The 24912-nt window shown below is 43.4% G+C and overlaps 1 protein-coding gene across 2 annotated transcripts in view; it reads right to left on the bottom strand.

Moving 5' to 3' along the window:
• mamdc2a (MAM domain containing 2a) overlaps positions 1–24912 on the bottom strand; it is a 150201-nt gene that overhangs the window by 61781 nt on the left and 63508 nt on the right. For both annotated transcript variants that reach the window (XM_039750739.1, XM_039750740.1), the window contains exon 4: positions 21368–21452. In XM_039750739.1, the coding sequence (XP_039606673.1) occupies positions 21368–21452 (85 nt within the window). The remainder of the gene's footprint in view (positions 1–21367; positions 21453–24912) is intronic.

Here is a 24912-nt window from a genome sequence, read left to right on the forward strand (position 1 = left end):
TGATTGGCAGCAGGTATCATTCAAAGAAACGTGCTGAAAAGAAAAGAAATCTTACTACAGTGTATTGTTCAACAATGGTGTAATCCCATAGTGGAGCATCCATTTTCATTTGACTTTGGCTTCAACTACTGTAGACTAAAGGCAGAGCACTGCACTGTGAGTGTTCAAACTATCTATAAGCCATCTCAAACATATTGTATTGCATCAGCGTCTATCCATTGCAGTTACCACATAATTTTAATATTGCCTTTACTTTTTAATTTACCCTTGTATTACCCATATGAAAACCATTATAAGACATGCATGAACCCAGTATAGTGAATACTGTACATAAAACCACTACTATATGTAATCAAACCATTTGTATATGTATGCAAGCCATTACAGTTCAAATGCCAACCTGTAGCATAGGACCACAAATTAATGCCGTTCACTCATAAACCTATAACAAAAATACCTGAACCTGTGATATACAAGTACAAATCAATATAGTACATATGCAAACAGGCAGTATACATTGTCAATGCTATGGGAATATTTTGAAAATTCTACTCTAGTAAAAACCTGGGGTGGAAGAGAATTGTGTGACAGCACTACTAGTATGTTTCTCCCTTTGATAAAAAATGGAGGAAGCAAGCACAGAGGATGTCTGATGTCACTTCTGCCTCTCCACTGGAAGTCACATCCCTTTTGCCCAGAGTGCTATTTAAGAACAAGGCAAACTGGAAGTCACTGCTAATTCTCAGAACTGCATCTGAAGGAGCCACTATTGTGTCCTCAGGAGCACTGCAACTACTTCATCACAGAGCACAATACTCCCCTGTATTTTATTTAAGCTTGTAAAAACTCTGCATTAAATTGGGATTCCGACATGGACCATAACTCTTTACCTTTACCATGCCCCCTCTGTTACAACATATACAAACCAACATAGTTCTTCATACACAACCTAATAATACACAGATATAAAGACATACAGTTCATATGAATGAAACCAGCATTGTACACAATCAAACCAATAAAATATGCATAGCAACTGATACTAAATACTCATAAACCAATAGTGTGAACATGTAAACTGATAGATTACACCCAAAACTATATAAAATGTGTTTTTTTATAATTGTTATCTGGGGTTTTAACATGTTTTTCTTTGTAACTACAGTCAAACTTTCAATTTTATAATGCATAAACCAGTGAAATCAAGCCATCTTTTTTATATTGCAGTTTTCCATGGCACAAGTATTTAAATCTCTCTATTATAAAAAAAAAATCTTCAGACGAGACTTTTGCCAAGAGATATTTTCAAGTCCCGCCCTCCTCTCAACCATTTTCAACCACAGTCCTTCACCTCTCATTCGTGTGAATGCTTTTGTCAGACACAGTTCCTGCGCTCTCAGCTCTTATAAATTTTTACGTTTTCCTCACTTTAAGTTCCCATTAAAAGAAGACTTATTATGAAGAATTTCATCCTGAAGGGTTATCAACAGTAGAAATGAGTACACGGGCAATCCTAGCACCGAGAAACAATGAAGTCAAACGAATTAATGCGAAAATTGTCGATTGGTTACACTGCAAATTGGTTAAATGTGTATCAACAGACTATGCTGAAACAGATGATGGTGATAGTGTGGAAGATTAACACATCAATTTACAATATCCCATTAGTATATTAGCAACCGTTAACATGTCCGGTCTTCCACCGGCTGAATTTCTGTTGAAAGAAGGATGTAACGTAATGTTATTGCGTAATTCATGTATGAGTGATGGGCTATGCAATAGAACAAAATTAGTTGTATTCAAAATTGGTCGAACAATTCTGACATGTAAAATTTTAACAGGCGACAAGAAAGGTAATGTAGCATATCTTTCTCTGAAAACAATAGTAGATCCTGGATGAATCCTCCACACACGCGCACTGCTCCGAAACACACTGTCAATCATGCTCAATTCACAGTGGTGGCATTACAGGTGGATCATGAATGACCGCGAGTGAAACCCCATCCACCAGTCTGATGTTCACGCTTGAGTTACAACAGCAGCATCACAGGTGAATTGCAGTCGATCCTGGATGACCTCCCAAACCCCGACTCTGATGATTATGCTCAATTCACAAAAGAGGAAAAGCATTCACAATCGTGCTTGATTCATCTTACCCTCTGGTGAGCATGCTGAACCTCCTTCCCTGCTTTGACTATTGCTCTTGATTCACTGAAGAGGACCACCCCATTCCTCCCAGTCAGATGATGACCCAAAATTTACAGATGGGGCGCAGCAACACAAAGTTGGGGAAAAACTGCCCTAAATGTGTCTAATTTCAGCATTAGCTGAAACATAGTAAAAGTTCTCCTCAGCAGATATTTGAGGAGTGTCCATCCATCCATTATCCAACCCGCTATATCCTAACTACAGGGTCACGGGGGTCTGCTGGAGCCAATCCCAGCCAACACAGGGTGCAAGGCAGGAAACAAACCCAGGGCAGGGCGCCAGGCACCACAGGGCACACACTTACACAAGGGACAATTTAAAATCGCCAATGCATCCAAACTTGCATGTCTTTGGACTGTGGGAGGAAACCCATGCAGGGAGGACCCAGGAAGCGAACCCTGGTCTTCTAACTGCGAGGCAGTAGCGCTACCCACTGCGCCACCGTGTTTGATAGCTAAATGCATTTTTCATGCATTGTTAAAGTGGACATGCATACTTCTTTCAGAGCACCTTTTATGACTAGCAGATATTGTATTTTTTTACTCACAGGAACTAGTTATGAATGGCAGATGTCTTAAGATAACTAACTTATTGTGCATTTCCACATTTTTTCCCATTTCTATTTATTTCTTTCTTTCATATCCTGGTCTTTCTTTCACTCTCTTTTTCCCTGTACACCCCATTATCCCAGGATAATGTTGAAAACGAGAAAAGCCAGGGTGGTTGATGTTGTCCCAAACTCCTCTTGTTTCTTGAAATATTGTATCAGTTAATCTACCTAGTTAAATCATATGATAAACCAGAATGAATACAGATAAGTGCTTAACCAATATGCCCCCTTTCCAAACAGTGGCAAGATTGGGTGTAAGTCACCCCTGTAAAGTGCCTGTCTATTCCAAAGCACTCCCTCCCATTACAGTAAACCATCGCAGAGGTTCTGATTCAGGAAAAAATGCATTGTTTAAATATTTTGCACTTTCAGAAGTGGTCAATGCCAGTTCTGAATTAAGGATAGTCCACAAAGGTAAGCTTTATTGTTATCAATCAGCAAGCAATACGCAGAGTTAAAGTGTATACCTTACTCTTAATATAAAATATTCAGACTTCTTCACTTTCTGCACACTTTACATTGTGGTAGATTTATTTTTAAATATGTATATTTGCCATTTGCCCATCTGTCTACAATTGATAACCCATTATGACAAAGTGAAAACATGTTTTACAGAATGGTTTGTGAACTTACTAAAAATCAAAAGCTGAAATCTCTAATTTATACAAGTATTTACACCCTTTGCTGTGGCACTCTAAATTGTGGTCTGGAGCCTCCTGTTTGCTTTAATTATCCATGAGATGTGTCTAGAACTTGATTGGAGTCCACCTGTGGCAAACTGAATTGACTGGACGTCAGTAGTATACCAGACAGATACTGTCAAAGGGATGATTGATGACCTTAAGCCCCGCATGCAAAATAAGAAAATATGAATTCTGAAATATAAATGATGAAATATGAACTATGAAATTTACCCCATTCCAAATTATGATTTATGAAATGTACCACTGTCCTGAAATTTACAACCTCCCTCTAACCTCATCCTATGAATTATGAATAATGACACAGGGAAATCATTTTATAAGCACTAGATTTAAAACTACTAAAATTAAAAAAAATGAGACCTGGATTCGCTTCCAGGGTCCTCCCTGCGTGGAGTTTGCATGTTCTCCCTGTGTCTGGGTGGGTTTCCTCTGGGTAATCCGGTTTCCTCCCACAGTCCAAAGACATGTAGGTTAGGTGCATTGGCGATTCTAAATTGTCCCTAGTGTGTGCTTGGCGTGTGTGTGTGCCCTAGTGGGTTGGACAATGACTGACTGAATGACTAAACTTTTCTTGTTTGTAAAACAACTATACATTTCTAATGCTAGCGTGCATCTCTTTAAAATTCAAAACAATTATAAGTCCCTGCTCACTAATTTGATTAAATTAAGAAAGTATGTGTATCTTTCTGAAATTAAGAAAATTAAACAAGGTCATCAATCATCCCTTTGACAGTATCTGACTGGTATACTGCTGACGTCATTTAGAAAGGCACACACGTGTCTATATAAGATCTCACAATTCAAACTGCATATGAAGTCCAAAGAACTCTCTGTATATATTCATGATAAAAACTTAGTGATGCATAGATCAGGGTGAATAAAACCATTTCTAAAGCTTTCCCTGGGGCACCGTGGCCTCAAAAATTGTGAAATAGAAGAAGTTTGGAACCACCAGGACTGCTGGCCATCCGGTCGAACTGATTAGCCAAGCAAGAATGGGCCATGGTAAGGGAGGTGACCCAATGCTCACTCAAACAGAGCTGCAGAAGTCTTCTGTTGAGATGGACATCTTACAGCACTCCATTAATAAGGCATTTATTATGAAGTGGCTAACTCCTACTTGGTGTCTGCCAAACAACATTCAAATAAATCAGAGGCCATTCTCTCATCTGATAAGACAAAAATGTAAATCTCTGGGCAGAACTCCAAGCACAATGTCTGGCAAATGCTTATCACCTGCCTAATACTATCCCTATGGTGAAGCAGGGGGTTTGCAGCATTATGCTATGTGGTTGAGGGAAGACATACAAAATACAGTGAAGTCCTTGAAGAAGACCAGTTCCAAAATGCACACTACCACAGACTGGGGCAATGGTTCACCTGTCAGCACAACAATGACCCAGAGCATACAGCCAATACAACACTGGACTGGTTTCAGGAGATGTCTCTGACTGTTCTTGAATGGCTCAACCAAAGCCCAGACCTAAACCCCATAAAATATGTGTGCAGAGACCTTAAGATATCAGTTTACCATCCAGTTTAATGGAGCTTGAGAGAATCTGCCAAGAAAATAGGATAAAGTAGCTAAATCTAGGTGTGCAAAGTTTGTAGACACTTATCCAAGATGAGTCAAAGCTGCAATTTCTGCCAAAGAAGCTTCTACAAAATACTGAATTAAGGCTCTGGATATTTTTATGAATGAAAAATTTCAGTTTTTGATTTTCAATAAATTTGCAAACATTTCTGAAAATATGTCTTCACTTTGTCATTATGGGTTATTGAGGGTAGATATATGGGCAAAACTGGCTAAATTTATCAATTTAGAATTAGAAAGTGAAAGGATCTGAATACTTTCTGAATCCACCCTGCATTAATTAATTCTATCAGCCCTTATATGGCTAATGATGAACTGGCATCCATCCATAGATGGTTCCTGAATTACGCCTAAGGTTTTGGCTACCAGAAACTCTCTAAAGGATAAATAAGTTAAGATGAATGGAAGGAATGCTTTGAAATCCAGCAGACCATCCTCCAACTTATATAAGGCAGGTTTAGAGTGGCATGTTACTTTTCAATTGATAAATAACATAAGATAGTCAGCTATATGTGTTGTATTGTGTTACACAATGGATCTTTATGGGTAAAGATTTTCCTGTTTTCGCTGAGTGGTGACACAGTTTTTTTTTGTTTTATTATATTATAGTTGTGCTTTCATTAAAGACTTTTCCAAGGCATTCATTTTCTAGAAGAACACGTACTTGACCCAATTATTAAATGACATTTTCATACAGTTGACCTCAAGGGATTAGATTTGGTACCTTCCTCCTTCTGCTTATTTTTAAAGTCTCTTTTGAATAAAGATGTATGCTTTACCTATGTTCAGATGAAAAATATTACAGAGTATTTGTTTTTTTTTTTCCAGCAGAATCCTTGTAATAAGGACTAATAAGGTAAAATACAAATGGGCACGTGAAAAGGCGTGTTTCACTCTAAAGCTCTTTGGTTCTAAATTTAGCCTCACCAATGTCATTTTCCTGCTCTGTGTACATTTCTATTGAATATTTTTGAAGTATGGGATATACTGGCTCTTACAAATGTTTTCTCATTGCATTAATCATCCTGAAGTACTGTATAAATAGTGTCACTGCTCGCTTTCTAATGTGAGTTCAGCTACTTAAAATTCCCTTTAGCTAACACCAGGTTGGTTTTTCTTTTGTATTTTCATATATCTGTATGCCCTTCAACAGCTTCGATCATTTGCCAAAAACCTGTCAACGTCACAAAAATGAACTTGCTGAAAACTTCTTTTTGCAAGTCTGTATCTTTAGTAGTTAGACTTCTTAAAAATCAGAATAAATTTTCCATTTTAGTAAGTGATAATGTAAAGGTAGGGTGCCAATGTGGTTTGTGCTTCTCAAAGGGCCCTGGGTTTGTATCTGAGTTGCTATCTGTGTGGAGCTGGCGTGTTCCCCTACATTTCTGTGGGTTTCTCTCTAGGTATTCTGTTTTTTTCTTTTTGTTGCAAAGATGAGCAGAATAGGTTAATCAGCAATTCTAAAGTGGCATGTTATGAATGTGTATTCCCTACAATAGGCTGGCACCCTGTTCAAGACTGCTTCCCGTCTTACTCTAGTTCTAACTAGCTCCAAAATTGGCTTCTGCAAGTTTGTTCAATGGGTGGACACACTGTACACCTGAAAAATTGAAATCATCCATTAATGTTATACTTATGTTATGATGGCTTATGTTTTACTAGCCAACCCAGCGCACCATACGCGCATAATCAGGCCAGTTTTTAATGATTTTAAGCACAGGGAGAAAATTAACATTTGAAAAATCGGTAATGTAATAAATCAGCAAGAAAAGCAACATTGTAACAATGCACGGAACGAACCAACACACAATCGTCCGTGACTGAAAACTGGCGGACCGCCCTTGCACCTTCTCCTGCCAGACGGAGGGATGGGGGTGCACGCGGAGTCTGGAAAGGGAGGAGAGGAGAAGGACGTCCATTCAGCTCCGTCTGTCATGCTAGTCTGCTGATTTCTTGTTCAGTATGCACTGCCCACTCATGTGCCCACCTCCAACTCGTCAAGTCGCCGTCTTTACATAGTCCAGATGTACCTGTGACTGACATAGACTTTTCATTGCTCTGTGTGGTTTCGCTGCTTTTCTATATATAATCCACCAAGACACCCGACCACGGTAGTAGCGAGGTGGGAGGGGGGTGTGAACAAAGGATTGGGACGCAACCAGTGGGAGCGTATGAATCGCACTTAATGGGAATTCCACGGTTTGCAGCCCGAATGGGGTTCAACGGCTTACCCACGCTGGGTAGACACATGCTCAATGTCAAAGATGGAACTCTGGAGAGAGCAAATTACAACACAATAATGAACCCGCGGCATAACAAACGCCACATAATTACTTATTGATGGTTGAACACTTCTGGAAAGACACAGTTGTCTAAAAGGAGAGTTTGAGGATACAACAGAAAGTGAATGAAAAGATGGAACTCTAGACTTTTCATTGCTCTGTGCGGTTTTGGCTGCCTTTCTATATATAATCCACCAAGACACCCACCACGGTGGTAGCGAAGTTGGGAGGGCGGTGTGTACAAAGTGCAGGAGCATCTAAGAAGACGATGTTTGTCGCGGATGCAAATTGCTGTATGTAGCGTGTAAAACAGTTTGCTATGGTGCACGCGTCGTAAGGCCATAACCAAAAACTCAGTTTTTAAAGACTGCTTACTTCGTTGTGTTTTAACCTCAGTTGTAAAGGAATGTTTTAAGGACCCCATGGGTTTTGGCTTCTTTTCTATATATAATCCACCAAGATACCTGACCACGGTAGGAGGGGGGTGTGCACAAAGGGTAGGGACATAATGAGTGGGAGCATATGAGTCACACTTAGTGGGAATTCCACGGCTTGCAGCCTAATGGGGTTCAATGGCTTACCCATGCCTCTCTGCGCTGGGTAGACACACGGTCGATCTCATGCATAATTATTTATTGAATGCTAAACACTACTGGAAAGACACGTATGTCTAAAACGGGTTGGTGTGAGAACACAACAGTAAGTGAATGAAAAGATGGAACTCTGGAGAGAGCAAAATACAACACAATAGTGAACCCGCTGCATAACAAACGCCAAGCGTGGCTCAGATGTGCATGTGGACTCTTACCACAGACGAAAGGGACTAACTGGGTGGTCGGTGAGTTTTTGCGTCCAGGCGAATAGGCAGGCAGTGTGAATGCCTAGAGAGTGAGGGTAGATGCCGGCCGGTGAAAAAGGACTGTTGGTGGGCAATGAAACGTCTTCCGTATTCCTGCAGGAGCATCTATGAAGACGCATGTTTGTCGCGGATGCGAATTTCTGTATGTAGCGTGTAAAACAGTTTGCTATGGTACCAAAACTCGGTTTTAAAGACTGCTTACTTCATTGTGCTTTAACCTCAGTTGTAAAGGACTGTTTTAAGGATCCCATGGGATACCCCTCGCAAACCGTTTCACACGCTGCATATGGCGATTCACCTCAGCGAGAAACATGCCTCTATGAATAGTCAACGTAGCTCGGAGGTGCATAACATTAACCTGACCTGCACTGCATGTGGCCTCTACGACAGACGAATATAAATGACGCCATTTTTTCTGTGTCCTCGTGTCCGAAGTTGGTGGCCGTGGCCCTGCGAAGGCCGTCGTATCCAATGGTCTTGAGTTGGGGCGTGGCTCCTTCCTGGGCCCATAGGTGTCTCACTTGTCGGCAGGCTTAGCAAATCCACGCCCCTTCCGGCGTGCTTTTCATGGTTGTCTTGCCTTTCCATGGGTGTCTTGCCTTAGTGAATTATATATATAGATGATGTACAATAAACTTAAATTGTCAAAGAAAAGCACTGGTGAGAGATCACATGAAACAGCTCCATGTTCTACTGACTTTAATTTTATGAAAGTGAATTTGCAGAAAACCAATTTATTTAAATATACAGTGTTATGCATGTGTGAGTAGGAGGCAGCCAACAAACCAACCGTAAGGTGAGTGAATACTCGTGAGATAAGGGGTTAAGAAGGAGTACTAATGTCTCTCTCTCTCTCTCTTCAGAAGCAAAGAAGGAAAATAAAAGCTCCCTACCCTGTTCCAGAAATCATCATGGCTGATCCACACCATGACTTCCGTCTCCCTCTCGATGACGTCACTACCTGTCCCACAATGATGATGTCACTACCTGTTGTGTCACTTCCTGTAGCCATCTTGCTTGTTTTGTTTTCCCTATAAATACCCCACTGTTTCAGATGTCTGTGTCGAATGTCTTATTTTGAACCTACTGTTGATTTTCATTTTAACCTGTCCTTTGGACGTTATACAAGGCAATTTCCCCAACACTTGAAGACGACTAGAAGTCGAGTTATTTCTTATTTACAACAGATATGCAGACAAAACATGGCACATATGTCCAAACAAGGCTTCTTAATCCTCTTAGTAGCTATGCAAAGTACTGGAATGCCAAACTTACATGTAAACTCCATTTTACCCAATCTAACTCAAAATAGTGAGTGTCTAAGTTGACCCAGTGGCATCAGGCGCAAGAGCGGAATCAAAGCTACATTGTTGCCAGTTGATTGCCCAGCAAACTCAGGAATGGTCAAATTTACAGGCAGTTTATCCAAAACATGCATTTTTGTGGGGATTGTGGAAAGAAATCTGAAGTATCTGAAGTTAAGTCAACACAGTGTCAAAGAAATTAACATGTTTAGTGACTTCTGGGGACTGATTTGAAAAATGTTTTGGGGTTATGCTGACTTTCATTCAATGCTTCAGATCCTTTTGTTAGGTACAAAGAAGCCCTACCACAACAACACTGATAGGACTTCCATCCCATCCCAAGTCCAGTCCCTGTACAATAAAGAGCAGTCTGAAGGAAACTGATCACAGACGTCCTTAACTGTGGTGTCAACAGAGTCTCTGAACTGGAAGGGGCACACTTTCCACTTTCTGCTACTGTATATGCCTTATCCCAACAGTACCAACTATATTAAACTATACATTAAGCCCGTTATAATAACGGGCATTAGGACAGTAGTGCATAAACATTAGTAGGAACAGTCTATATTAAATATTTTTGCAAGAAGCCTAAAGTAAAATAATAACCAACCAACCAACCAACCATTGTCCAACCCGCTGAATCCAATAGGGTCACGGGGTCTGCTGGAGCCAATCCCAGCCAACACAGGGCACAAGGCAGGAACCAATCCCGGCAGGTGCCAAACCCACCGCAGGTAAAATAATAATAAAATAAAATAGAAATGTATATGACAATACAGTAAGTATAATTAATATTGCCTTAGTGTAAAACTTTGTAACAATCTGTAATACACAATATCAGAAGAAGATATTTAGGAAATATTTTCTATTGTTTTACCTCTTTAAATTTTTCTATGCAATTTCATTATAGACAACATTTCTTGTAAACTTTCTGTCTGAGTTTGGCAAGAGTTTGCCTTGTTCAAGACCATCTACAACCTTGACAACAACATCTGGAAAACTTCTAACTCTTTATAATGCAACATATAACTGACCATGGCTGAATACTGGCTCTGGCAAGTAAATGCCAACTTTTGTAAGGTTTGCTCTTCTGAGTCTTTCTCTTTTAGCGTTTTTCTGGCACTCATTTTCTTTTTCTTCAATCGATCTGTTTGCTTGTATTTTTCTTTGTCTTTCAGCCTTTCTTTTGTTGATGTTTACTTGTTGAGCTGACAGTTCTTCCAGGAGATGTTGCTTATATAGGATTTGATTATCTGTGTCTTTTGTCTTACTTGATGTGTCCTTTTTTATTGGGTGGCATGTTGTTAGTAGATATGTCCGTAATATTTTTTTTTGTTTTATTACTTTATTTTACTTTGCAGCACTTTGAGATCGTTCATATCAAGTGCAGTATACAGGTAAATAAAATGTATTATTATTATTAATATTTTCTCTTACAGTAATACTGGCTTGTATGTGCCTGTAATATCCATCCATCCATCCATTTTCTAACCTGCTGAATCCGAATACAGGGTCACGGGGGTCTGCTGGAGCCAATCCCAGCCAACACAGGGCACAAGGCAGGAACCAATCCTGGGCAGGGTGCCAACCCACCACAGGACACACACAAACACACCAGGGCCAATTTAGAATCACCAATTCACCTAACCTGCATGTCTTTGGATTGTGGGAGGAAACCAGAGCCGGAGAAAACCCACGCAGACATGGGGAGAACATGCAAACTCCATGCAGGAGGACCCGGGAAGCTAACCAGAGTCTCCTAACTGCGAGGCAGCAGCGCTACCCACTGCGCCACCATGCCGCCCTGCCTGTAATATGCGTCAGTGTATTGTGTGCCTTTAATTTTCTCTTGCAGTAATACTGGTTTATATTTCCGTAAAATGCCTGTAATTTTCTCTGACAGTAATTCTGGCTTTGATGTCCGTAATATGACTTTAATTTTCTGTCACAACAGTGGGCAATCAGCAGAGTGTCCCCAGCAACTGATGTAATTTGTGCAATGCAGTTGATAATCATGACTGTGTCGTCTCCCCAGCTAGTATCTGTGCTGGCGTGTAGCTGATTCTTGTATGTGTGGCGTCTCCCCAGCAACGGATTTTATGTTCGCGGCCGCAACTACCTAATCAGCACTCTCCCCAGCAATGATATCTTTTATTTGCTTATCATGCGCTGCCGCGGCTAGGCCATTCACTGTGTGCCCAGCTTCCAGTGTGTGTGTGTCCACGTGGTGCCCTGCACATGGGTGGGGCACGGTGCGATGTGCGTCGCGGCCCCGCGCATGCGCAATTCACCAGAAGACACACACAAAGACACCTGGACGCACACAGGGCTGTTAATTAAAGAGGATGGGGATTCCCGGCTGGGACTCCAACTACATTTATGTTTCCTGTTTCCTTTCTATTTACAACTTCCATTGAGAGCATGGCGTTATTCCTCTATCAGTGAAGAATAATACACAGGTCACTATGGATTAGTTAAAAGGTACAATTCATCTCAAACAGTTTAAAGGTACAATTCATCTCAAAGAGAACTGACCATCTTTATTATAGAAGGCCTGTTTTGCTCATTCGTTCCAGTCTGCTATTCAGATGCATCACCTCCACCATTCCCCCATTATGGTGACAGTCATCAGGGCTTCACTGGCACACCAAACGTCCACTACCAATTTTGTCTTGTCATCACAATTACTGATTGTTTAATGAGATTTCTCAAAATTCACACCTCAATCCCAAACCCCTGCTCACATCACCTTTTGCCCTCCAAAGTAAAACAACTTTCCAGCTCATCTCAGAAGCACAGCTCTGGCTGACACTGACTGTTGTCTATAAAAGGCTTTCAATTTCACTTTATAATCTGGACTTTATTTTAGTATAAAACTAAAACAGTGCACAAATTGATTAGGCCGTTGCCTAGTATGTTATTTACTGTCTTTATGGAGTAATGAGAGCTGCAATTCCTGGGTTCAGAGTACATTAAAGAAGACTGTTAAACTCATTATGCTTAATATAACTGGAAGATTTTGTCTGCCTAATGTCTTTTGTAGGGCAGTTAGTATCAACATATCAAGTAACACGTTCCCATGGTTCATGTCTCGAGCACCTCTGTGCTCCCTGATAGTGATAAGTAAAAAGTATCATAGTAGTTAATACGAATTCCTGTTCGATGGGGTGGTAGCCCCCATTGATCTGCATAATTAGATCTGGTAGAAAAGCTTTACTCTAAATGTCATGATTGCTGAATCAGTTCCCACCTTTGTCTCACTGTGTGGTCCTGGGCAAATTACTTAACCTGTCTGGATTTCAACTGTAAAAATTATTGCAAACATTTGTAATGGGTCTTGACCTGATTAGTCATTTTGGACAAAGGCATCAGCCATACATAGTATGATATAATAATAATATTAATAATAAAAACTGGCTTAATATGTGACGATAAGCATGTCATTTCACCTGCCTGTGCAGGAACAATTGAATGAGTATGAAAACACAAGACAACATTCTTAGAACCCCTTAATCGGGTCATAATGAGCCAGTGCCTATCCCAGTAGCCCTGAGAAACAACCCTGGACTCAACTCCAGTCCTTCACATGGTCTATTCATACGCACACACACACACACACATACTGAGGCCAATGTACATAACCTGCAATTCTCTGAAACTGTGAGAGGAAATCAAGAAAATCCATTCAGGCATGGAGAGAACATGCAAATTCTGCACGGACAACAACCTGGGGTAGGACTCAACCCCAAGACACTGGATGAAGGAACACTAGCCAATGTGCTACTGTGCCATCCACTATAAATAAAAACATGAATTAAATAAATGTAAACATATTTTATTATTAGTCTACAATTTCCATGCACTGAAAAAATAACTTATAGGATCTGTTTAATGAAATTATGACATATATTTCCATTTCACTGAAACACTGGTAGAGCCACCCAAGGCAAACTGGTCCTAGGTGAGGGATGAGACAAAGAGCGGTTCAACAAACCTCCAATGATGAGCGAAACCTTTGGACGACGTTTTCCCTTGCCCGGATGCGGGTCACCGGGGCCCCCCTCTGGAGCCAGGCCTGGAGGTGGGGCTCGATGGCGAGCGCCTGGTGGCCGGGCCTGCACCCATGGCCTCGCCGGGCACAGCCCGAAGAGGTAACGTGGGTCCTCCTCCCATGGGCTCACCACCTATGGGAGGGGCCAAGGAGGTTGGGTGCAGTGTGAGTTGGGTGGTGGCCGAAGGCGGGACCTTGGCGGTCTGATCCTCGGCTACAGAAACTGGCTCTTGGGACGTGGAATGTCACCTCTCTGAAGGGGAAGGAGCCTGAGCTAGTGCGCGAGGTCGAGAGGCTCCGGCTAGATATAGTCGGACTCAACTCGACGCACAGCTTGGACTCTGGAACCAATCTTCTTGAGAGGGCTGGACCTTCCCCACTGGAGCCTGTGCGTTGGGGTTTACCCCGTGGACGAGAGGGTGGCCTCCCTCCGCCTTCGGGTGGGGGGAAGGGTCCTGACTGTTGTTTGTGCGTATGCGAACAGCAGTTTGGAGTATCCACCCTTTTGGAGTCTCTGGAGGGGTTGCTAGAGGGCATACCTTCTGGGATTCCCTCGTTTTGCTGGGAGACTTCAATGCTCACGTGGGCAATGACAGTGAGACCTGGAAGGGCGTGATTGGGAGGAATGGCCCCCCCGATCTGAACCCGAGCGGTGTTTTGTTATTGGACTTCTGTGCTCGTCATGGATTGTCCATAACGAACACCATGTTCAAGCATAAGGGTGTTCATATGTGCACTTGGCACCAGGACACCCTAGGCCTCAGGTCGATGATCGACTTTGTGGTCGTGTCGTCGGACTTGCGACCATATGTCTTGGACACTTTCGGGTGAAGAGAGGGGCGGAGCTGTCAACTGATCACCACCTGGTGGTGAGTTGGCTTCGATGGTGGGGAAGATGCGGTCAGACCTGGTAGGCCCAAATGTGTTGTGAGGGTCTGCTGGGTACGTCTGGCAGAGTCCCCTGTCAGAAGTAGCTTCAACGCTGGGGGACATTGAGTCCAAATGGGCCATGTTCCGTACCTCTATTGTTGAGGCGGCTGACCGGAGCTGTGGCCGCAAGGTGGTGGTGCCTGTCGTGGCGGCAATCCCGAACCCGTTGGTGGACACCGCGTGAGGGATGCCGTCAAGCTGAAGAAGGAGTCCTATAGGACTTTTTTGTCCTGTGGGTCTCTGGAGGCAGCTGATAGGTACCGCAGGCCAAGCGAACGCGGCTTCGTTGTTGCTGAGGCAAAACTCGGGCATGGGAGGAGTTTGGAGGCCATGGAGAACGACTTTGGACGGCTTCGAGGAGATTCTGGTCCACCGTCCGGCGTCTCAGGAGGGGGAAGCAGTGCAGTGTCAACACCGTATATGGTGGGGATGGTGCGCTGCTGACCTCGACTTCGGGCGCTAGGGTCGGTGGGAGGAGTACTTCAAGACCTCCTCAATCCCACTAACATGCCTTCCAATGAGGAAGCAGAGCCTGGGGACTCTGAGGTGGGCTCTCCCATCTCTGGGACTGAAGTCACCGAGGTGGTCAAAAACTCCTTGGTGGCAGGGCCCGGGGTGGATGAGATACGCCGAGTTCCTTAAGGCTCTGGATGTTGTAGGACTGTCTTGGTTGACACGCCTCTGCAACATCGCATGGACATCGGGACAGTGCCTCTGGATTGGCAGACCGGGGTGGTGGTCCCCCTCTTTAAAAAGGGGGACCGGAGGGTGTGTTCCAACTATAGAGGGATCACACTCCTCAGCCTCCCTGGAAAAGTCTATTCGGGGTTCTGGAGAGGAGGGTCCGTCGGATAGTCGAACCTCGGATTCAGGAGGAACAGTGTGGTTTTCGTCCTGGTCGCGAACAGTGGACCAGCTCTTCACCCTTAGCAGAGTCCTGAGGGTGCATGGGAGTTTGCCCGACCGGTCTACATGTGTTTTGTGGACTTGGAAAAGGCATTCGACCGTGTCCCTCGGGGAATCCTGTGGGGGGTGCTCCGGGAGTATGGGGTACCGGACCCCCTGATAAGAGCTGTTCGGTCTCTGTACAACCGTGTCAGAGCTTGGTCCTCATTGCCGCAGTAAGTCGAGCCCGCTTCCAGTGAGAGTTGGACTCCGCCAGGGCTGCCCTTTGTCACCATTCTGTTCATAACTTTTATGGACAGAATTTCTAGGCGCAGCCAGGGTGTTGAAGGGGTCGGTTTGGTGGACTCAGGATTGGGTCACTGCTTTTGCAGATGATGTTGTCCTGTTTGCTTCATCAGGCCGTGATCTTCAGCTCTCTCTGGATCGGTTCGCAGCTGAGTGTGAAGCGGCTGGGGTGAGAATCAGCACCTCCAAATCCGAGCATGGTCCTCAGCCGAAAAGGGTGGAGTGCCCTCTCAGGGTTGGGGAGAGATCCTGCCCCAAGTGGAGGAGTTCAAGTATCTCGGGTCTTGTTCACGAGTGAGGGAAGAATGGAGCGTGAGATCGACAGGCGGATTGGTGCGGCATCCGCAGTGATGCGGGCTCTGCATCGGTCTGTCGTGGTGAAAAAGGAGCTGAGCCGTAAGGCAAAGCTCTCAATTTACCAGTCGATCTACGCTCCTACCCTCACCTATGGTCATGAGCTATGGGTAGTGACCAAAGAACGAGATCGCGAATACAAGCGGCTGAAATGAGTTTCCTCCGCAGGGTGTCTGGGCTTTCCCTTAAAGATAGGGTGAGAAGCTCAGTCATCCGGGAGGGGCTCAGAGTAGAGCCGCTGCTCCTCCGCATCGAGAGGAGTCAGATGAGGTGGCTCGGGCATCTGATCAGGATGCCTCCTGGACGCCTCCCTGGTGAGGTGTTCCGGCACGCCCAACGGGAGGAGGCCCGGGGAAGACCCAGGACACGCTGGAGGGACTATGTCTCCCGGCTGGCCTGGGAACGCCTTTGGGATTCTCCCGAAGAGCTGGAAGAAGTGGCGGGGAGAGGGAAGTCTGGGCCTCTCTGCTTAAGCTGCTGCCCCGCGACCCGACCTCGGATAAGCGGAAGAGGATGGATGGATGGATGGATGAAACAAATATACTGCTCAAAAGAATTAAAGGAACACTTTTAATCAGAGTATAGCATAAAGTTAATGAAACTTATGGGATATTAATCTGGTCAGTTAAGTAGCAGAGGGGTTGTTAATCAGTTTCAGCTGCTGTGGTGTTAATGAAATTAACAACAGATGCACTAGAGGGGCAACAATGAGATGACCCCAAAACAGGAATGGTTTAACAGGTGGAGGCCACTGACATTTTCCCTCCTCATCTTTTCTGACTGTTTCTTCACTAGTTTTGCATTTGGCTACAGTCAGTGTCACTACTGGTAGCATGAGGCGATACCTGGACCCTACAGAGGTTGCACAGGTAGTCCAACTTCTCCAGGATGGCACATCAATACGTGTCATTGCCAGAAGGTTTGCTGTGTCTCCCTGCACAGTCTCAAGGGCATGGAGGAGATTCTAGGAGACAAGCAGTTACTCTAGGAGAGCTGGAGAGGGCCATAGAAGGTCCATAACCCATCAGCAGGACCAGTATCTGCTCCTTCGGGCAAGGAGGAACAGGATGAGAACTGCCAGAGCCCTACAAAATGACCTCCAGCAGGCCACTGGTGTGAATGTCTCTGACCAAACAACCAGAAAGACTTCATGAGGGTGACCCAAGGGCCCCATGCCCTCTAATGGGCCCTGAGCTCACTGCCCAGCAGCATGCAGCTCGATTGGCATTCGCCATAGAATACCAGAATTGGCAGATGCACCACTGGTGCCCTGTGCTTTACAGATGAGAGCAGGTCCACCCTGAGCACGTGACAGAAGTGAAAGGGTCTGGAGAAGCCATGGAGAACATTATGCTGCCTGTAACATCATTCAGCATGAGCAGTTTGGTGGTGGGTTAATGATTGTCTCGGGAGACATATCAATGGAGGGTCACACAGACCGCTACAGGCTTGACAAAGGCACCTTGGCTGCCATTAGGTATCAGGATGAAATCCTTGGACCCATTGTCAGACCCTATGCTGGTACAGTGGCTCCTGGTGCACGGCAATTCCTGGCCTCATGTGGTGAGAGTATGCAGGCAGTTCCTGGAGGATGAAGGAATTGATACCATTGACTGGCCACCACACTTTCCTGACCTAAATCCAATAGAACACCTCTGGGACATTATGTTTTGGTCCATTCAATGCCACCAGGTTGCACCTCAGACTGTCCAGGAGCTCAGTGATGCCCTGGTCCAGATCTGGGAGGAGATCCCCCACAACACCATCTGTCATCTCATTAGAAGCATGCACCGATGTTGTCAGGCATGTATACAAGAACACAGGGGCCATACAAAGTGCTGCGTACAATTTTCAGTTGCTGCAATAAAATTTTGGCAAAATGGACTAGCCTGCCACATAATTTTTCACTCTGATTTTGGGCGTCTTTGAATTCAGGGCTCTGCAGGTTGTTTATTTTCATTTCCATCAAACGATGTGGCATCCTTTCGTTCCTAACACATTACCCAGTCTATATCAGTATAGATATCCAGGAGGATTTCTTTTTCCCATTGAGATCTGATGTGTTTTCAAAGTGTTCCTTTAATTTTTTGAGCAGTTTAGTTCTAATATAAAATAAAAGTGAAGATTTAATGTGCAACTTTCTTTGTGCCTTAACCATTCAGAAGGCAGAAAACACTCAATAACATTATCACTAGATTAATTTTTTCATTTTGTATATACACACACATACATACATACTGTGACCTGTTGGGGGTAACACTGAGCACCCAAACCCTCCAACATACCAACAACAACACAGTCCTGGGTTCAAATAACAATTTATTTTAGCAAATACCTTTGCAGGATTCATAAATACATCACAGTCACAGTTTCTCTTATTGTCACTTCCTTTCTTTCTTTCTTTCTTCCTTTCCTTTCTGTTCCTTTCACTCCTCCAGGTAAGTGTTGTCCAGCTCCTGTCCCGACTCCAACTCACCTGGATGGGGTTCAGCAACTTCCTTTATGCCAGATCAGGGAGTACTTCCAGTGTCACCACACCACAGGTTGGAAGTGCTTCCGGGTCAGGAGTAAGTTCCTTAAAGTGGGGCCAGTCTGTTCCTGCACCTTCCCCTGGTGGCACCCATGGAAGACAGCAGAGCTGTTTAACAGGACTACTATTACCAGCCTGCCCTGTGGGTATCTATGCAGGCACTGTAGCCCATTGTAGCAGGGTAGCACATAGTCCATGTAATTGGTCAGCCATTGTCCTTTCATTAAACTCTCTACCTGGCCAGGTAAGAAACCTTAAACCATCCCAGCTGGAATGTCAGCCCATGCCTGGTGTCCATGACAATGTACAGTGGAACCTCGGGTCACGAATGTAATTCATTCCAAAACTCTGGTCGTAAAGTAATTTCCCCCATAGGATTGTATGTAAATACAATTAATCTGTTCCAGACCGCACAAACTTTATGTAAATATATTTTTTTAAAGATTTTTAAGCACAAAAATACTTAATTATACCATAGAATGCACAGCGTAATAGTAAACTAAATGTAAAAACATTGAATAACACTGAGAAAACCTTGAACAGAGAAAATTAACATTGCAAGAATTCACATTATAGCCTTACGAACCGCTTGCTGTAAACACTTTTTTTTAATGAGTTTTAAGCACAGGGAAAACATGAACATTTGAAAAATCCGTAATTTAATAAACAACCAAGAAAAGTAACATTGCACACTACGAACCGATCGCTGCAAACAGAAGTGAAGTGGAGGTTAAAATCCAATAGAAAAAAGTCTTCATTAAATACAACGAGGTTAAAACAATGCTCGAATCAATCTCTTTAAAAACAAGCCTGGTGCATTCTTTAACTGCCATCACGGCCTTACGCAGCCAGCCCTCTCTCTCTCTCGCTCAATCTCTCGCTCGATGCACAGGGAATGCACAGGGAGAGAGAGACTGAACATGTATGGAAATCATCGACACGTACAAACTGGAAGGGAAACTGGCTTGTTCGTCACCCGAGTGTGTGGTTGTGAACAGATGCAAAAGTTTGGCAAACATTTTGGTCGTAACCTGATTTGTACGTGGTCCGAGACGTTTGTGACCCGAGGTTCCACTGTATTTCTAAATAATGCACACATTATTAAATTATATATTTGTGATACAATCCGAGGGACCTCCCAAAGGACCATTAATGTTGTTTCCGCATACATTTAACTTCTAAATATGACATCCAAAAAATATAATTTGAATCTACTAGAAAAGGACACATAAAGCCTTAAAATATTCTAATTTTGAGCATTTTTAATTAATATTAGCTGTGTAATAGCAACATACTCCAAGAACCAGTTTTTGAATATGGAGGGAAGAGCATTGAAATCTGAAAATCTGAAGGCATTGGTTTAATCAGTTAGACAGCTGCAAACATCTGCATGTTTTCATTTTCTGAGGGGCTGGGAAGTCAGAAAGAACCTGTGAGGATATTTAGTTTAAATAGTGCAGACCACATGATTTTAAAGAGGGACAAGGCCTATGAGTTCAGAACAGGGTCACCCAAAAAGGAAATGAGTACCTCAGGAAAGCAAGGGACTCTCTAAAGGTTACAGTGCATTTACAGTACATGGTTTTAACTATAGCTGTTTAGACTTAGAAAATGATATTTTTGTTTGCCATTAAGGGGAGACTTTTGCTTGGGGTTTGCATATTCATTCACAGAGGTATCCTCCTTTACAATGCTCCTATACTCCATGTTTATATTATTATTTAGACTATGTAGTGAGTTGCCAAGACAGACATAGCACCTAGATGGCACAAGGCAGGGTTAAGGTATTTCAGAAGCCACTCAGAGTGTTTCAGTTGTATTCTTTTAATTTGATACTGTGGGTTCTGTCCTTGTTCATCCCTGCTTTATGTGTGCTGTTGCTCATGACCCAATTTTGTAACTTTTGATAAGCTTTTATCAAACATTCACCCACTAAAATAACACCCTTTTGATAATTTTCCTATGGTCTTTCTCCGGGTGCTCTCTGTAGCTACAGTTAGAACATCTGAGCTGGCTCCCTGTAAGTAAACAAGCATGAGACTGCATGAGATTCAGCATGAGTGTGCGCTGTGATGGGACAGATGGGCGCCCTCAGCCGGGTCGGTTAATGATGTCTTTCTCAGTCAAGAGGCCATTGGAGTGGAAGGTCAGAGGAAGACTGCCTCACAAAGCCAATTATTCCTCCAATGCAATAAGGGGTAGAATCCCCCTGGCGTGACTTCCATTTGGAATCCTGTAGGGCTGCATGGGACTTCTAGTTATGGTGGGCAGCCCTGTTGGAGTCCATGAATGACACTAAGGGGAGCTGCCAGAGAGGGGGGAATCTGTTGCACTGAAAGTACTCCTGGGTCCAGGTTAAAAAAGGAGTGCTTCACCTTCTCCATATGAGTCAGGAGAGGAGTCAGAAAATGAGAAAAAGAAAATAATCATTGTTACTTTATGGTAGAAGAATGGGTCATTAATGAAGCCTTGTAATAAGGTAATTTTTAAATATACGGCTATTTTAACCAGGGACTGCACCTGTAGCAATTGTGTCAAGGCTTTGGGGAGACCCCTATTGGCCACACCATGAATAATTGAATAAACAGGTTAAGGACTATGACAGCTAGATGGAACCTTTACACCATAAGCATCTTTATTGGTGCTGATTACTGCAAACTGAGGAATTTGCTTGTGGGGCAATGCTAATAGTAAGATAGTGGAGTCTCAAACACATCATGTTAAAGAGAACAAAAAATGTTCAGACGTACCGATACAGTATCCTTGCACAAAGCGAATTTCAAATATTGCAACACTGTGGCTTAAATCTTCTCCAGGCGTTCCCTCGAAGATGATCTGAATGTAATAAAACACATAATTAAAAGGATAAATAAAGAAGTGCACAATTTCAATAACAAGACAATGGTGCTGTAGCTTAAAGGAGAAAAAATATATATAATTAACAAATGATTAAATTGATCAACTACAAAAAAGGTCTCCAAAGTTTAAAACAACTCAGATATGTTATGTGAGTGAGCCTCCTATCTTTCTGAATCCTTAGAGCTCTTGATACTCCAAAGGCCAAGCCAAAACTTACCTTCATAAGTTAAAATACTATACTTGTTAAAGAATATTAAATGTTGACTTTCTATAAGTCAAACTTGATTTAACTTAAACCAAATGTGATCCTCTGTGATGAGCTTTTACATCTGCTTTTGTTCGGATCATTTCCAGGTGTGACCTTCATCTGCAGGGCAGACAATCATTTCTTAAAGAAGAACTTGTGGACAGCAAAGCTGACATGCAGCACTTCTGTTTTAGCAGGATTAGGATACCCAGTCATGTGTTTTAGCCAAGAGTTGTAGCAAGGATTTACAATGGTTTTATCATAAATTTATATTACAAATAAAACAAAATTTTGAAAGTATTATTTTCCACTGACGCTGGCACATTCTATACCCCTCACCTCTAGCTACGAATGCTGTTCCTTGCTTTTTTATTATTTTGATTCACTGTTTCCCTGCATATTTAATTCTTCAAACTGAATAAAAATCAGATTATCTTGGGGATAGTTAATTAATATGATATTTAAATCCATCCTGCCCTAAACAACTCTGTTTGTACATAACCTATCCTTAGTTTAAAGATACATCCAAGGATGTGCTGGGACACATCATCAGTGGTGTTTCTTGAAGTCATCATGTGTTTCTGGTTTTACAACATCAGGCACCCTCGCTCAGGTGACCCAGCCAGGGTTGATCAGGCCCTGGCTTGTGTCCCAGCTGCCATAGCCCATAAGTCAGACCTCCTAGTCCAAAGCCACCTGGAGGGCCTCTCTGCAGCCTCTGTGGTGGACTTTATGGGTGTAGACCTTGCATAAAGAGCGGTCAGCAAAGCCTCTACAGCCCACTTCAATGGGCTCACAACAAGCAATCCAGCTACTCCTTCGGCACTGCTCCACCAACACATAGTACTTGGACCGCTTTCGTTCATTAGTCTCTTCAGTGTTGTCCTCCTAAGGGACTGTCAACTACACTGTAAGCACCTACTATGAAGAAGCTGATGTTATCACCACATCTGGCCTCAAAGATAAGCTGTTTGTTCAAGTCTACTGAAGGCTGTGACTGAGGTTGCTCTTTTGCCCTGACAAAGGAGATGCCCCTCTGGTTGCAGATGATCCTGTTATTAACCATGGCTTTACAGATGGCCTCTGCCACTGACTTGAGTACCTGGTTGTGTCTCGAGTGGTACCGGCCATCACTGAGGGCTACTGAGCAGCTACTGAGGATGTCCAGTGCAGAGAGGACATACTGGAGACTCAGTCTTGCTCAAGGTATGTAGATTTGCTGGGCTGGGTAGGATATTATAAACAGTTTGAACCATGAACTTGATATGCTGTGATTCAGCCTAGCATATGTCACTCCAAGATAATTTCCTCTCCAGCACTCCCTCCCAGCTTGTAAATGCTCCCTGCTGCTGCATGCCCGCCATCCTGCTGGTTCTGTCCTCCTCCACACCTGCACACACTTCCTCCAGATTAGATGGTATCTATCCTTGCCGTAGGGCTTGTTGTACCAAGGTTGTGCAATCGGTCCTAAACCCACTGGCAATATTACCAAAACACCCCCCTAGGGCCTAATTTTTCAGCCAAGACTCCACTAGCGCCAGACTATCCTGGGCTCTCCACTTCCTACTTGTCTGTACCAAGATGCTTGCTGATACCACTCTAGAGTCCCTGAAGTTCCAATAGAGCAGTGCCTCTCTTATGCATGACACCTGAAACTCTTCTTCAAGGTTGCTTATCATGAACTGGAGATTATTGCTCCTCCCATACAGTGCTACACTGGCATCAATGGAGGTAACAACTAATCTTCCTCTGCAGGCTCTCCACAGCTCACATAGTCATCTCGTAAACCACCCTAGAAAACAGGATATGGGACAAGATGCCATATTGGTATAACCAATCCTTGATCCTGCCAAGTAAGCCAGATTTGTCTACTGTGATGAGCCAAGTATCAAGCTTCTTGATCGTTGATCTTGGACAGCCATTGCATCCCTAAGACTACAGTCAAAGACCTTGCCCAGGCTTGTAACTGGTTTCTCTGTAATGGGTGGTATTGCAATGCCCTGCACAAAAAAGCAAAACTTTTCCACCACGTTTCCCCTCTTTAACACCATGGGTTTTGCTGGTTTGAAGCTCATTCTTGTCAAGAAGATAAGCTTTTCCAGGCCCTGGAGGAACCACCTGCCATAAGGCACTGAAGTAGTGGTAACAGTCAAGTCGTCCTTTAATGCTCTGATGGGAGACTGCCAAATGGCAGACTTGCCTAGTGGGCCCTCTGCACTCAGCCTCAGCTGCCTTGACCACCATGTTCATGGCAAGGGTGAAGAGAATAACTGAGATGGTACACCCAGATATGATTCCTTTCTCAAGCTGGTGCCAGTCATATGTTAAGTTCCCAGTTGTGACTCTAATCCTGAAGTTCCCATAGCAATTTAGGATGAGGTCCTTGATCTTACTGGGTACATAGTATCGATCTAGAATAGTTTCTACCAGCTTGTGGGGTACTGAGCCATATGCACTGGCAAGATTAAGCCACAGTGCAACCAGGTCTCCCTTCCCTTTGTGGGCTACCCTGATCAGCTGGGTCACTCCCATATGTTCTAGACACCCTGGAATTCCAGGAATCCCAGCTTTCTGTACTGAGGTGTCAATGTACCTATTCTTAAGGAGAAAATTTGTCATTCTTCTAGATGGAACACTGAAGAAGATCTTCCCCTCCACATTGAAAATCGAGATGGATCTGAACTTCTCCAGCTTAGTTGAATTCTCTTCATTGGGTATCCAGACTCTCTTCACCTGCCTCCACTGTTCTTCTACCATCCCCTTCACAGCATCTTCCAGAGGATTCTGAGGAGCTCTGGGCAGTGCTTGTACACCTTATAGGGTACTCCACTGAGTCCTGGAGCAGAGCTGGACTTCCTTCTAGGTGAGTTCTCTAGTGTTGAGCTCCACCACTGGGGCTGGAATGTCCAAAAGGGCTCTCTGAGGTCCCAGTTCTTGTTCTCTGTCAGGGTTGCTCAGGGTGTTGTGCAAAAAGAGCAGACATTTCTTTGTGGATGGGCCTTAAGAGGCCGTGGATCTATCAGACTTCTAGGCTGGTCCATTAATGATATTTCATGAGCAGGAAAAAAACCTTTTGAATTAAAACAAAATGTTAAAGATATATGTACATATACAAAAAACTAACAGGATTTTTCTGATTGAAAGGCACCTTTCTAGCAATCATGATTACTCTTCTTGCACAGATTATTT

The sequence above is a fragment of the Polypterus senegalus genome, chromosome 4 (genome assembly GCF_016835505.1).
Source record: "Polypterus senegalus isolate Bchr_013 chromosome 4, ASM1683550v1, whole genome shotgun sequence".
Lineage (NCBI taxonomy): Eukaryota > Metazoa > Chordata > Cladistia > Polypteriformes > Polypteridae > Polypterus > Polypterus senegalus.